Raw genomic sequence first — 14347 nt, 5'->3', positions numbered from 1 at the left:
GTTGGAAATCGCAGCAGCAGGGGAGGGAGAGGGCTCCGGTGCTCGGATCTCGCCTGTGGGTTTCCCACGGGGACAACTGGTTGGCCACTGTGAGAACAGGGGACTGGACTCAAAGGCCCACTGGCCTGAGCCAGCAGCAGACAGTTCTTAGGATGCTCTCAACACCAGGAGGAAGGCAGCACTGCTTGGAACCACTGTTTTGTTCCTCCGGCTCTCTCCTCCCGACCTCTCTGTTGCTGGCCATGGAGAAAATGCACATTTGCACAACCACAGAGGATGCCAAGGTGCTTTGCTTGTGTCCCGAGCTGTGCAAATGTCTGGTGTTCCTAGAGGCCGCTTGGATTTCTAGTGAGCGAGAATGGCCTCTGTGATGGGGCACACAAAGATCTTTGTGGCTCTATAGTCTGATTTTATTCTGAGACGGATATAATAACAACAATCATCGTCATCTCAACATCCCACTTTCTTGTGCAGTTTATTACAGACTAGGAAATTTCCCCTTCTTTGTGATGGGTGGAGAGGTGGGGGCTTTCATACAACAATGAGCTTTGTGGGTTCAGCAGGTGGGCAGCCAGAATGTGCCTCCATTGCGATTTTTATCTGCGGAAATCTCTGCTACCTTTACATGTATGCCTGCAAGTTGAGGGATCTGGGGTGGGGGGGATGGAACATATTCATGCAGAAATCATCTTCTGGCACTGAAATTATTAGAGGCAGAGACAAGCTGATGGATACATAGCAATTACACGCCCGACCCGATGCTACATTTAATTATCTGCTCCCTGGTAAGACGCCTCACCAGCATCTCCAGCAATTGCGAGCCAGATTTCCAGAGGGCCTCGGCGTGGTTGCCTTGTGCTTTGCCAAATGGCGAAACACAGTGATTTGGCCCAGTTCTCCCCCTCTGAAGACACACCGCTGCAATTTCGTTCCCCTGAACGAGATCCGTGTGCCAAAGGAGAACGGCCAGCTAATCAGTGCAAGAACAGAATGAGAGGCTCAGTTTCTTATAGAATTGTAGGATTCTCGAGTTGCGGGGGACCTCCAAAGGTCATCTAGTCCAACCCCCTGCAACGCGGGAATGTCAACTAAAGCATTCATGGCAGAGGGCCAGAGGTTGGAGGTTGGAGAGGTTGGAGCTGGCTGAATTATATGCTGGGCTCCACCTGACACAGTGCCATTTTGATCTGAGCTGCTCACTTGCTACTGAGCTGGCCACATTTTGATTCTCTGGCCCCATATCTGCACAAACCTATTATCCCAAAATACAGATGTGCTTTTACACTTGCAAGACTGGATGTTTTGCCATCTGTGGTACTTGAGGGTCGATTCCAAAAAATCCTGCCTGAAAAACGTCTTTGCCCCTGTGGAGATGGTAGCACCGAAACAGCGGCACACGTCCTGCTGTCTTGTACTCTCTACAAAGACAGGAGGAACCAGATCATCACCCCACTCATACTAACCATCCCAGGGTGCTCAACCACTGCCACAATGTGGTTTCCCAAAACCCATTCCTTCACTTTCTTCTATCAGATCAAAATGAGCAGATAACAGCAAAGGCTACGAGGTTCATAGCAGGGGCAATGAGAATAAGGGCCACTAACTGATGGCTGGTTCAGGACTTTAAATTGTGCTCCTAAATTTCCTTTTCTACTTATACTGTAATGTTTTATTGTTGCTATGGCCATTGGCTAATGCGAATAAAGTTTTATCTCCTTATGGGAGAAGAGTAGATTCTATATTCATTTCCAATTTTGTCTGGGAAAAGAAGTCAGAATAAGGATGGAAAATATCAAAACACAGTATGGTCGCACCTTATGTGCATTTAGTTGTCTCAGCCACACGTTTCTGTTGCCTTTTTGGTGTTGGCTCCCCATTTGTGGAAGGCTCTCCTCAGGGAGATTCACCTGGCACCTTTGCTACATATCTTTAGGCGCCAGCAGATAAAGCATCTCTCTTCCACAAGGTGTTTGGCTGATGGACATTCAACGGCTTTTTAAATGTACTTGTGGGGGTTATTGGTTTGTTTTTTTCTTTTATTGCACATTTTGTATTCTTATTTTGTATTTTTCTGTTCTGAACGGCAGGACAATAAATGGGGTGTTGGCCCCACTGATCTGTTTACTTCTTTCACACCCCTCTGCACACCTCAGGTCAGGACTGCAGCCTTAAGAAGATGGCTTTCAACTAATATATGCATGTTGCCTGCTCTTTCCTCTAAGATACACATCCCCCCCCCCCATCATATGTAACCGCTATATAGAAAAGACTTTGTTGTTGTTTAGTCATTTAGTCGTGTCCGCCTCTTCATGACCCCCTGGACCAGAGCACACCAGGCACTCCTGTCTTCCACTGCCTCCCGCAGTTTGGTCAGACTCATGTTGGTAGCTTCGAGAACACTGTCCCACCACCTCGTCCTCTGTCATCCCCTTCTCCTTGTGCCTCTATTTTTCCCTTTTCCAGGGAGTCTTCTCTTCTCATGAGGTGGCCAAGGTCTTGGAGCCTCAGCTATAGGATCTGTCCTTCCAGTTTGCACTCAGGGCTGATTTCCTTCAGAATGGAGAGGTTGGATCTTCTTGCCATCCATGGGACTCTCAAGTGTCTCCTCCAGCACCAAAATACTTTACAACCCGAGAAAAGAGACACATTTTTGGAACAACTCGGATGGTCACAGAGTTAAGCAATGGACCCTGTTCCTTTCCAAGCCAATCTAAATTTGACACCCTCTGTTTGACTCAGAGAATACAATACTTCTGAATCCCAATTGCTGAAAACCACAGGAGGAGAGAGGGTTCTTGTGCTTTAATCCTGCTTGCTGGTTTTCCTGTTCGGCTTCTGTGGAACAGGATGTTGAATGAGACGGGCCTCTTTCGCCTGATCCAGAAGGCTCTGCTTAAATTCTTTTGTTAGATGCTTGTCCATCAAATGGCAGCTTTGTGTGGCTTGGGGAAAGTTCTCCTAGACACGGGAAGCTCTTGAGATAAACAGGCTGTGCCTCTCCCTGTTTTAAAAGGCTCACCCCCTGCCGAGGTCCCCATAACCACGAGGGTCTTTTGCAAGGGGTGGGCCTTCCCAGCCACCACCCATGATTTTGGCGGGTGCAGCTGTCCAAGCTGGTCAGAGAGCATGAGAAGCTGCCCTGATGCTGAGAGCTTTGCATCTCCCACCCAGAAGATGGTGTGGCCAGGAGTTTTCAAAAGGATTCAGGAGTTTGTGCTGTTGACCAATTTCTTGAGGCAATCATTGCAAGGCACCCCTCCCTTTGCGACAATCCAAGCTGTTCCCTCGGAATCAGATCTGGCCAGGACAGCAACTGGTGCAAGCAAAAAGGGCCCAATTCTCTTGGGTGATTTTCTTCCTGGACTTCCAACCCTGATCCCCATCAGAATTGGTGCTTGAAGAAAACCAGTGAAAATCACCCTTCCCTCAAGTGGGTGAGATAAAGGAGTTATTTTTACTTTAAAAAACCAGCCCCTTTCCCTTCCCTTCTCTCTCTCTCCCTCTCTCCACCCCCTTAGCTGCTTCAGAAGGTTTTCTGAAGGCGCAAATCAACGCTCTCTAGGATTTGGGGTGAATCCGCTGCCCCTCACTGTCATTGAGCACGCTTGAAAGTGCATTGGGGGGGGGCAGCTGAGTTCAAATCAATCAGCTTCCCCTTTCTTCTGCCCCCTCCCCCCCCCGGCAACCCAGGGAAACATAACTCAAGAAGCAGCAAATTCATAAGCTCACACATGAAACGTGCTGCCCGCCTAGGAGATGATCCATCTGGCAAGCTGACACAGTAATAAGTCTGCCTAATTGTCAGGTCAGGCATAATACTGTGCATTGCTGTCAGTCGCTTCGCTGCAGCTTTGTACTGGAGATGTAAAACTCCTTGTACTGTGTGTATGTTGCGTGGGCAGGCGGGGAGATAAATCAGACAGACAGAAGGTGGAGGGGCGGGCAGGGCAAGCGCAGGGGGGAGGGGTAGCCAGCAGAAGAACAAGCCAGGAGGCAGGCGGGAGCTGGAGACAAGGGTCCACAGAATCACAGAGCTGGAAGGGCACCCGAGGGTCATCTAGTCCAACCCCCTGCAATACAGGACTTGCTGTGAGGGACTGGTCCGAAGAGGAGGAACAGTGGAGTCCACTGCTCCCCTCCTCCAGCACTTCCTGGAGAAGAGGGAGACAGTATAGATTTAGAACAGTGGTTTGCAGAAGGACATAGTTCAGAGGCTGCAGAGGGGAAAAGCTGGGAAATATTGGGATTAAGAACTTAATTCGTTCTGGAGGTCCGTTCTTAACCTGAAACTGTTCTTAACCTGAGGCACCACTTTAGCTAATGTGGCCTCCTCCTGCTGCCGTGCCGCTGCTGCGTGATTTCTGTTCTCATCCTGAAGCAAAGTTCTTAACCCGAGGTACTATTTCTGGGTTAGCAGAGTCTGTAACCTGAACCATATGTAACCTGAAGCGTCTGTAACCCAAGGTACCACTGTATTTGGAAAAATGCAGAATGGACCGACCCAGCTAAGCATGTAAGGCTGATACTCATATACAGTGGTGCCTCGGGTTACATACACTTCAGGTTACATATTCTTCAGGTTACACACTCCGCTAACCCAGAAATAGTGCTTCAGGTTAAGAACTTTGCTTCAGGATGAGAACAGAAATCGGGCTGCTGTGGTGGCGCAGCGGCAGCAGGAGGCCCCATTAGCTAAAGTGGTGCTTCAGGTTAAGAACGGTTTCAGGTTAAGAACGGACCTCCGGAACAAATTAAGTACTTAACCCAAGGTACTACTGTACAGACCTATGGGCCACCTAGCTCAGAAGGCTCATACACTGACTTGAACTGGCTCTCTGGAGTCTCAGGCAGTCCTGGGTGGAAATGTCATTGGGGATGGAACCTAGGACCTTCTGTATGTAAAGAAGATGCTTTGCCACTGACCTATGGCCCTTCCTGTGGTTTCTGGTCAATAAAGTGCCTGCTAAGGCAGCTGTACCCCCTTTTTGTCCAGTTAGTTTAGCCCTGTCTACTCAGATTGGCAGCTGCTCTCCAAGGTCCTGCACATTGAGCTCCCTTAAGTGGCTGGTGACTGATCCTTGGATGTTCTAAATGCAAAGCAGCTGCTCTGCGACTGAGTCATGGTCCCCCAGAACTCAGGTGTGGGATTGGTCTGTTTTGGAAATTAATAAAAGCAGGTTTTTAAAAAACGAGGGAGAGGGAACCAGAAGAAAGCAACAGAGATGCTCGCTGGCAGAAGATGGAGCAAGCTTGTTTTCTGCTGCTCCAGAAAGGAGGACCAATGGCTTCAAGCTGCAAGAAAGGACTAACTAGACAACAGGAAGAACTTTCTGTCGGTAAGAGCAGTTCTATGGAAGGTGGTTGACTCTCGTCAGTCAGGGATTCCGAGATGCCTACATTGTGGGGGGGTTGGGACAGATGAGCTTTGGTGTCCCCTCGAAGCCAACAATTCTAGGGTTCTATAAAAACACAAGCTGCAGCATCCTGAAACCAGCCCGATCCCTTCCTCCCTTCTGGATGGGACCAGTTCCCACCTCTCTCATCCAGAGAGAGAGAGAGAGAGAGAGAGAGAAATGAGTTTTGGTTTCTCCTCCTGAAGTCAATGAAACTTTAATATATACAGAAAGCAAAGGCACGTCCAGACATCCGCAAACAGATCTCAATATGTTCCAGGCAGCCAGCGCTGCAAAAGGCAATCAATATATTTTGTGTTTGGTTCTTTTAAAAAGCAAGCCCAGGGAAGAGAGAGGGAGGGAAGAGGCGCAGACGGCTCTTTGACAAAGTGTCTGAGAGATGCATCCTCCGCCCACAGCTAAACTGTTCTGTACTGAGAACATCTTGCAATTGTTCCAAAGCAGTCTGGAGCTTTAAAAGCGCATCATGTATTTATTCCTGCCAGGAGGGAGCAGGGTCTGGCAGATAAACAGCGCCGCAGACGAAACGTTTTGCCTTTCCCCCTTCTCTCTGAAACACTCACATGCCACACAGGACGGAGACACCGTCTCACTAGGGGGCTCACCAGAGCTCAGCCCCCGAGCCTACCGGTATTTTCAGCTCCAGGTCACAAAGGAATAATGCAGCGCTGCCGAGCATACGCAGAGTGCCTTTTCATTACAACGCTAGCCAAACGCATGTCCGAGATTGAGAGGAGAACTTCCAGATAGGGGAGGGCATATAACCAGGACCAAGTCGGTTCAAGTGTCAGACTAGGACCTATGAGACTGGGGTTCGAATCCTCACTCAGCCATGACCTCAACGGCCAGGCAGTCACTATCAGTCTAGCCTACCTCTCAGGGTTGTTGTGGGGTTTAAATGTGGGAGGAAGAGAACAATGTACGTCACCTTGTATGGAGGAAACGTGGGGTGTAAACGCTCCTTCTCAGGTGTGCAAACCAGGGAGGGAAATGTTATTGTACCCCCACTCCTCCCATCCTTGAAAACAGGCCAGTCTGTTGGGGCAAATGAATACAGAGGGGGAGACTGCTGGATCCATCAAGGGACACCAATTCTCCCAGCTGCCTAGCCCCACTGGCTCGGCAAGGGACCCTTAAAAGGCGAAGCTGCTGCCTAAGTTGTTTTTTATCACCATCACCATCAAAATTTGTATACTGCCCAACATCCAAAAAAATCACAGGGTAGTTCACAACATAAAAATGCAAAGCGAGAACACAAAATGCACAACAAAAACAGGAACAAGCCAAGCCAATAAAACCCCCATCACAAAAGGCCATAGATTATTTAATCAACCGAAGGCTTGGGCGAAGAGGAAGGCTTTTGCCTGGCACCCAAAGAGATGTAATGAAGGCAACAGGACAGCCTCCCCGGGCAGAGCATTCTGTAAATGGGGAGCCACCACAGAAAAGGCCCCGTTCTCGTGTTGCCACCCTCTGGGCCTCTCATGGAGGAGTCACATGAAGAAGGATCTAGAATAGATGATGATCACTAGGACCATATGGGGAGAGGCAGACCTTGAGGCATTACAGTCCTGAACTGTTGAATTGTCCTGGAAACTGAATGGCAACCAGTGTAGCCGGGCCAGGATCACTGTTATTTGCTCAAACTGTCTTGCCAAATTCTGCATCAGCTGAAGTTTCCAAACCGTCGTCAGAGGCAACCACACAGGTTTTCTTCTTCTTTGTCTTCCATAAACACGGTTTTAACAATGAGTCCGTAAGTGACTGTGGAGGCCAGTTCTGGATCCACCCGTCCTTCTACAGTGGGGACAGAGGTTTCCGGGCAGGAGTTGATCACGGTGTGGATTTGCCAAGTGTGCCTTCCTCCTAGCACTTTTCTCCCTTGCGTCCTGAGTTCAAGTGTCTTCAAAGCCCATGACACCTTTGGTCAAGGCTGTTCTCCAACTGGAGCCCTCGCAGGCCAGTGTTTCCCAGTTTTCAGTGTTTGTACTACATTTTTAAAGATTTACCTTGAGACAGTCTTTAAACCTTTTTTGTTGACCACCAGCATTACGCTTTTCATTTTTAAGTTCGGAATAGAGTAGTTGCTTTGGAAGGCGATCATCAGGCATCCACACAACATGACCAGTCCAACGAAGTTGATGTTGAAGAATCATTGCTTTGACACGGGTGATCTTTGCTTCTTCCAGTACATTGATATTAGTTCGTCTGTCTTCCCAAGTGATGCATAAAAATTGTCAGAGACACCGTTGATGGAATCTTTCGAGGAGTTGGAGATGGCGTTTATAAGTGGTCCATGTTTCACAAGCATACAACACATTGCAGTAATCTAACCCAGAGCTTACAATTGACAACAGAAGTTAAGCTCTCCCTGTCCAGACAGGGGCAGAGCTAGGCCACCAGCCAAAGCTGATGGAAGGACCTCAGTGCCACTGAGACCACCTGGGCCTCGAGTGACAGCAAAGGAAGTACCCCCATTTTTGAAATGTTGTTTGTCAATTTACATAATTTGCATTGTTTGCATTCACATTCGTTTGCTCGTTGTGAGCCACCTTGGGGGACTTCTGGGGCCGAAAGGCAGAATATAAAGAGAAAGGCAACATAACGTAATATAGGAAATGAATTCGGAGACTTCCAAGAGATAGCTGCAGAAACTAACCCTCACTGTTTTATGCCAGGGGTGATTGTTGTTGTTGTTGTTGTTTAGTCGTTTAGTCGTGTCCGCCTCTTCGTGACCCCCTGGACCAGAGCACGCCAGGCCCTCCTGTCTTCCACTGCCTCCCACAGTTTGGTCAAACTCATGTTCGTAGCTTCGAGAACACTGTCCCACCATCTCGTCCTCCGTCGTCCCCTTCTCCTTGTGCCCTCCATCTTCCCCAACATCAGGGTCTTTTCCAGGGAGTCCTCTCTTCTCATGAGGTGGCCAAAGTCTTGGAGCCTCAGCTTCAGGATCTGTCCTTCCAGTGAGCACTCAGGGCTGATTTCCTTCAGAATGGAGAGGTTGGATCTTCTTGCAGTCCATGGGACTCTCAGGAGTCTCCTCCAGCACCAGAATTCAAAAGCATCCATTCTTCGGCGATCAGCCTTCTTGATGGTCCAGCTCTCACTTCCATACATCACTACTGGGGAAACCAGAGCTTTAACTATATGGACCTTTGTTGGCAAGGTGATGTCTCTGCTTTTTAAGATGCTGTCTAGGTTTGTCATTGCTTTTCTCCCAAGGTGTTTTTTAATTTTGTGACTGCCAGGGATGATTGACTTGCAGGAAACAAACTCCCATGATCCCTGACAACTCTCCCCACCCAGGTAAGAACATAAGGACAGCCTGCTGGATCAGGCCCAAGGGGACTAGGCCACCCTGCCCTCACAGTGGCCAACCAGAATCCACAAGCAGTTCTCGAACATGGGAGCGCTCTTGCTTCGTGCTGTTCAGAAGCAGTGCTGCCTTCGACCACGGAGGCCGAGCCGAGCCGAGCTGTCCTGGCTAGTAGCCACTCTCCCCCTTATGACTTTGTCCAATCCTCTTTTAAAGCCATCCAAGGCTGGTGAACGTCACTGCTTCTTGTGGGAGGGAGTTCCATAGGCACAAATGAGATGGGAAGAAAAGTCAGCTGTGAGCTTTTCAGCCGGTACGCCAAGTGAGTTTTTTATATTTCATTTCATATGCCTTGTAGGCGCTTGAATAATAACCATTAATATTTTGAAGCCCCTTAATAAACGATAGCAAGTGAAACTGCTTTCTCTGCTTTTTGCCTGAGGCTGATGGGAGAGGTTGTCCAAAACAGCTGGATTACTGTGGTTTCCCACGACCAGTATTCAGAAACTGCTTCCAAATGTGGATACACACAAGTGGGAAAAACAGGGGTTCAGGCCAAGGCAAGGGACAACATAAAGTATAATACATAAAGCAAATCAGGTTCAACAAACGTACCCGCAATTACAAAACATACAGTGCAAACCCCAGAGTTATCTGCGTAAGTTCAAAACTAAAATGACATATTTTTTCAAATCTCTGGCGCAAGAAAGTTCCTGGGAGTGGCGGAGGAGCTGTGGCAAAAGAACTGGAGGCCAGTAATCCCAGTTTCAGAGGAAAACTCCTTCTTCAGCTGAGAACGATACACAACAGCAACCCAAGCCAAACCGTAAGAAACAAACTTTCCGAGGCCATGAGCATGATGACTCACCCTGTCAGGTTAGTAAGGTCCCGCAAAGGGTACAAGGGAGGTGTCTGCTGCAAACTGGCCGGCACAGCATAGAGGGAGCCATCTAGTGAGCATTTATAGGGAACATAGAAGAAATACCAGAGGCTTCTAAAAAAGAAGGTCCAAGAAGCAACCCTAATCAAAGGAAGCATTCAGCCCATGAGGTGCAATCGTGTCAAAGAGATGAACGAACTTAATTTCTTGTCTTAAGAGTATTGATTCTGTTGTATGGGTCAGATTTCAATCACCAAATGGCGAAAAATTATATGTGCTTTTTCTGAAGGTGATGTTCCCCCGGAAGGGAATTTATCAAGGCACTCCTAAAGCGGGTGGACGTGAGTGGTGCTGTGGGTTAAACCACAGAGCCTAGGACTTGCCGATCAGAAGGTCGGCGGTTCAAATCCCTGCGATGGGGTGAGCTTCTGTTGCTTGGTCCCTGCTCCTGCCCACCTAGCAGTTTGAAAGCACATCAAAGTGCAGGTAGATAAATAGGTACCACTCCGGCGGGAAGGTAAACGGCGTTTCTGTGCACTGCTCTGGTTCGCCAGAAGCGGCTTAGTCCTGCTGGCCACATGACCCGGAAGCTGTACGCCGGCTCCCTCGGCCAATAAAGCGAGATGAGCGCCGCAACCCCAGAGTCGGCCACGACTGGACCTAATGGTCAGGGGTCCCTTTACCCTTTGCCTAAAGCGGGATGTACAGTACTTATCTGTGTATAAGACTAGGTTTTTCTCTTTAAAAATCATGCTAAAAAGTAGGGGTCGTCTTATACATGGATAGTGCATAAGGTAGACATTTGATTGGTTGCTGCTGCGGCTGCCAGTGGCTATTGGGTGTGTTATTGGTTGCTGCGTCAAGGGCTAGTGTTGATTGGCTGATGCTGCGGCAAATGGGCAGGTGATTGGCAGCTTCTGCTGGCGAGGGGACAGACGAGAGGCGGCAACGCGTGTTGGTGAGCGATTTTTGGCAATCCTCCCCCCCCCCCCAAAAAAAACATGCTCAACAACTCGGGGTGCCTTATACATGGAAAAATACGGTATGTTTTGTAATTGCTGGTACCTTTGTTGAACCTTACTTGCTTTATATATTATACTTTATATTGCACCTTACCTGGGCCTGAACCCCTGTCCCCCCCACTTGTGTATATTTTCATACAGTTGGGTCCCCCCTTTTGTGCCTCCAACTGTGGAGGCAAAGCATAGCAATCCTAGCTAGTTGCCATCGGTAGTTCTCTCCTCCTCCGTGAATTTGCCCAATCCTCTTTTAAAGCCTTCTCAGTTGTTGCTCATCACTGCCTCTTGTGGGAGTGAGTTCCACAGGTTAACGGAGGACGTTATTCTATCCATCCTGCATCTTCCAAGTTTCAGCTTCATTGGGTACCCACAAATCCTAGCATTAGGGGAGAGGGCTTCCCTCTTCTTCCTTTTCTTCCTCTTCCTCTTCTTCTTCTTCTTCTTCCTCCTCCTCCTCCTCCTCCAGGAAAATATCCCCAGAGTCCCATCCCTCCAGGGCAGCCCCTTGCACTCTCCTTCTGGGCGCACAATCAGAAAACTGCTCTTCCGAAGCCCTGGCTTCCTGTGTGACTCATCCCTGCCACCCACCTCACCCCAGTTTCACCCCACGGTGCTGACGCAGGCACCCTGCTGATAGCAGAGCTGTTTCCAGAGTGTTTTCAGCCTGGGGGATTAGACAACAAAGAGGGGCTGGTGGGGGGGGCGGAGAGAGAGAGGCAACACAATTTGAAGCTCAGATCACAGGAGCGACAGCGGCAGTCAGAAGGGAAAGATTGTCTGGCACAGCGGTCAAGAGAGGCTGTTGCTTCTTCTTTTTAAGCAGATTGCCTGGTTTCTCTTCACAGGTATCTGTGCAGAAGCTCCGTGCATAGCACTTAAACGTGGAGGGGAAAGCAAGGCTGAATCTGCTACCATCACCCTGGCCTGCAAGCATTCACAGAATCATAGAATCTGAGAGCGGGAAGGGACCCCGAAGGACATCTAGTCCAACCCCTTGCAATGCAAGAATCTCAGCTAAAGCCCTTTGTGGCTTAGGGCCCTCATATTTACGGGACCACCTCTCCTGGTCTGCCCTGCAGAGGACCTTAAGGTCCATGAATAATCACAGTTTAGAGGTCTCGGGCCCTAAGGAAGTTAGAAGATCCTCCACCAGGGCCAGGGCCTTCTCAGTGATGGCTCCGACCTGGTGGAATGCTCTGTCCCATGAGACCAGGGCTCTACAGGATTGAACTTCCTTCCACAGGGCCTGTAAGACAGAGCTATTCCACTTGGGTTTCAATTTGAACTCAGCCTAATCTTTTATTTCCGTTCCTTCCCTCCCCCTCCCCTTTTTATGAAGATTCCCCGCTCTGGGATCCCACAGCTAATTCTGCCCTGGTCTCCTCACTGGCCCAAATAGGACTAATTTAGCCAGCCAGCCCTGGTGATCATCTAATGTTTATTGGATGGATTTCCCCCCTAAATTGATTTTTGAATTCTGAATTTACTGTTATTCACGTTTTATACTGTATTTTATGCTGTTTTTTTGTTGCATCAATTAAGTGTTTTAAATTTGTTGTTAGCTGCCCTGAGCCCAGTTTTTGAACCGGAAAGGGCAGGGTATAATTAAATTATTATTATTATTATTATTATTATTATTATTATTATTATTATTAAGCACCCGTGGCAGTGGGCCATCCAACTACTGCTTAAAAATCTCCAAGGAAAACTTTTCTTTCACCTGAGGCTCCACACTGCTAAAAGGGGAGGGATTCACTAGTGGCTCGCATCATTCTCAAGACAGTTTGCAAACAGAATAGAGGCATAGAACTGGACCGATGTGGTAGGAACCAGTGTGCTGCTCTACACGGTATTTATGAAAAATTAAAAAAAAAATACCTTGCCACTTTTTCAGTCTGTTTTGAATGCAACAAGCAGCATGCAACACCCTACGCCCCCAGAACAAGCCCCCGTCCGAGAGAAGAGGCTGATTGTGGACGCTGGGCCCTAGAATCATAGAATCCTAGAATCCTAGAGTTGGAAGAGACCACAAGGGCCATCGAGTCCAACCCCCTGCCAAGCAGGAAACACCATCAGAGCACTCCTGACATATAGTTGTCAAGCCTCTGCTTAAAGACCTCCAAAGAAGGAGACTCCACCACACTCCTTGGCAGCAAATTCCACTGTCAAACAGCTCTTACTGTCAGGAAGTTCTTCCTAATGTTTAGGTGGAATCTTCCTTCTTGTAGTTTGGATCCATTGCTCCTTGTCCGCTTCTCTGGAGCAGCAGAAAACAACCTTTCTCCCTCCTCTATGTGACATCCTTTTATATATTTGAACATGGCTATCATATCACCCCTTAACCTCCTCTTCTCCAGGCTAAACATGCCCAGCTCCCTTAGCCGTTCCTCATAAGGCATCGTTTCCAGGCCTTTGACCATTTTGGTTGCCCTCCTCTGGACACATTCCAGTTTGTCAGTGTCCTTCTTGAACTGTGGTGCCCAGAACTGGACACAGTACTCCAGGTGAGGTCTGACCAGAGCAGAATACAGTGGCACTATTACTTCCCTTGATCTAGATGCTATACTCCTATTGATGCAGCCCAGAATTGCATTGGCTTTTTTAGCTGCCGCGTCACACTGTTGGCTCATGTCAAGTTTGTGGTCAACCAAGACTCCTAGATCCTTTTCACATGTACTGCTCTCAAGCCAGGTGTCACCCATCTTGTATTTGTGCCTCTCATTTTTTTTGCCCAAGTGCAATACTTTACATTTCTCCCTGTTAAAATTCATCTTGTTTGTTTGGGCCCAGTTCTCTAATCTGTCAAGGTCGTTTTGAAGTGTGATCCTGTCCTCTGGGGTGTTAGCCACCCCTCCCTGTCTGCCATCTCTCCCCAACTCTGACCTGTTGCGTCCGCGGCTTGTAAGGCGAGCTGTTCTCCAAGTCGGCCAGGATGCTGGTCAAGGAGTCGATTTCCGCGTCCAGACTGGAACGCCGCTCCTCCAGGGTCTTGCCGCCGGCGCTGACCTAGACGAAGGGGAAAGGAACACACAAAGAAATGAAGGAATGCCGTGGAGAAACCATTTGGCATTAAGGGTGTAAAAAATGAGGAACTGACAGGTGGAGCCAGAGGTGAATTTATGGCCTGTGGGGTCTTCTGCACAGCCCATTTGGGGGGGGGGAGTTATCTTCATTCACTGGACCGTAAAGAAAGCTGATCGCTGAAGAATTGATGCTTTTGAATTATGGTGCTGGAGGAGACCTATAAAACCCTAAAGAACCTTGGTCCAGTATATCTGAAGGAGTGTCTCCACCCCCATCATTCTGCCCGGACACTGAGGTCCAGCTCCGAGGGCCTTCTGGCGGTTCCCTCCCTGTGAGAAGTGAGGTTACAGGGAACCAGGCAGAGGGCCTTCTCGGTGGTGGTGCCCGCCCTGTGGAACACACTCCCACTAGATGTCAAGGAAATAAACAACTATCTGAGTTTTAGACACCTGAAGGCAGCCCTGTATAGGGAAGTTTTTAATGGCTGATGTTTTATTGTGCTTTTTATTCTGTTGGTAGCCACCCAGGGTGGCTGGGGAAACCCAGCCAGATGGGGAGGGTATAAATAATAGATGATGATGATGATGATGATGATGATGATGATGATGATGATGATAACAACGATGACAGTTCCTCTGTGATAAAAACAACTTGGAATCCAAAGAATCATAGAATCATAGAATCCTAGAGTTGG

General features: G+C 48.5%; 1 protein-coding gene and 1 long non-coding RNA gene across 2 annotated transcripts in view; both read right to left on the bottom strand.

Annotated features, from left to right (window-relative positions):
* LPP (LIM domain containing preferred translocation partner in lipoma) overlaps nt 1-14347 on the bottom strand; it is a 294160-nt gene that overhangs the window by 98464 nt on the left and 181349 nt on the right. The window contains exon 5 of the mRNA XM_081862512.1: nt 13513-13635. Within this exon, the coding sequence (XP_081718638.1) occupies nt 13513-13635 (123 nt within the window). The remainder of the gene's footprint in view (nt 1-13512; nt 13636-14347) is intronic.
* The window catches only part of LOC309342402, a 346777-nt gene that overhangs the window by 238434 nt on the left and 93996 nt on the right, over nt 1-14347 (bottom strand). The gene's annotated exons all lie outside the window — the stretch shown is intronic.

This window comes from Podarcis erhardii, assembly GCF_964252035.2.
Source record: "Podarcis erhardii genome assembly, chromosome: 5".
NCBI classification, from domain to species: domain Eukaryota; kingdom Metazoa; phylum Chordata; class Lepidosauria; order Squamata; family Lacertidae; genus Podarcis; species Podarcis erhardii.
This window is presented reverse-complemented; position numbering and strand designations above follow the sequence as displayed.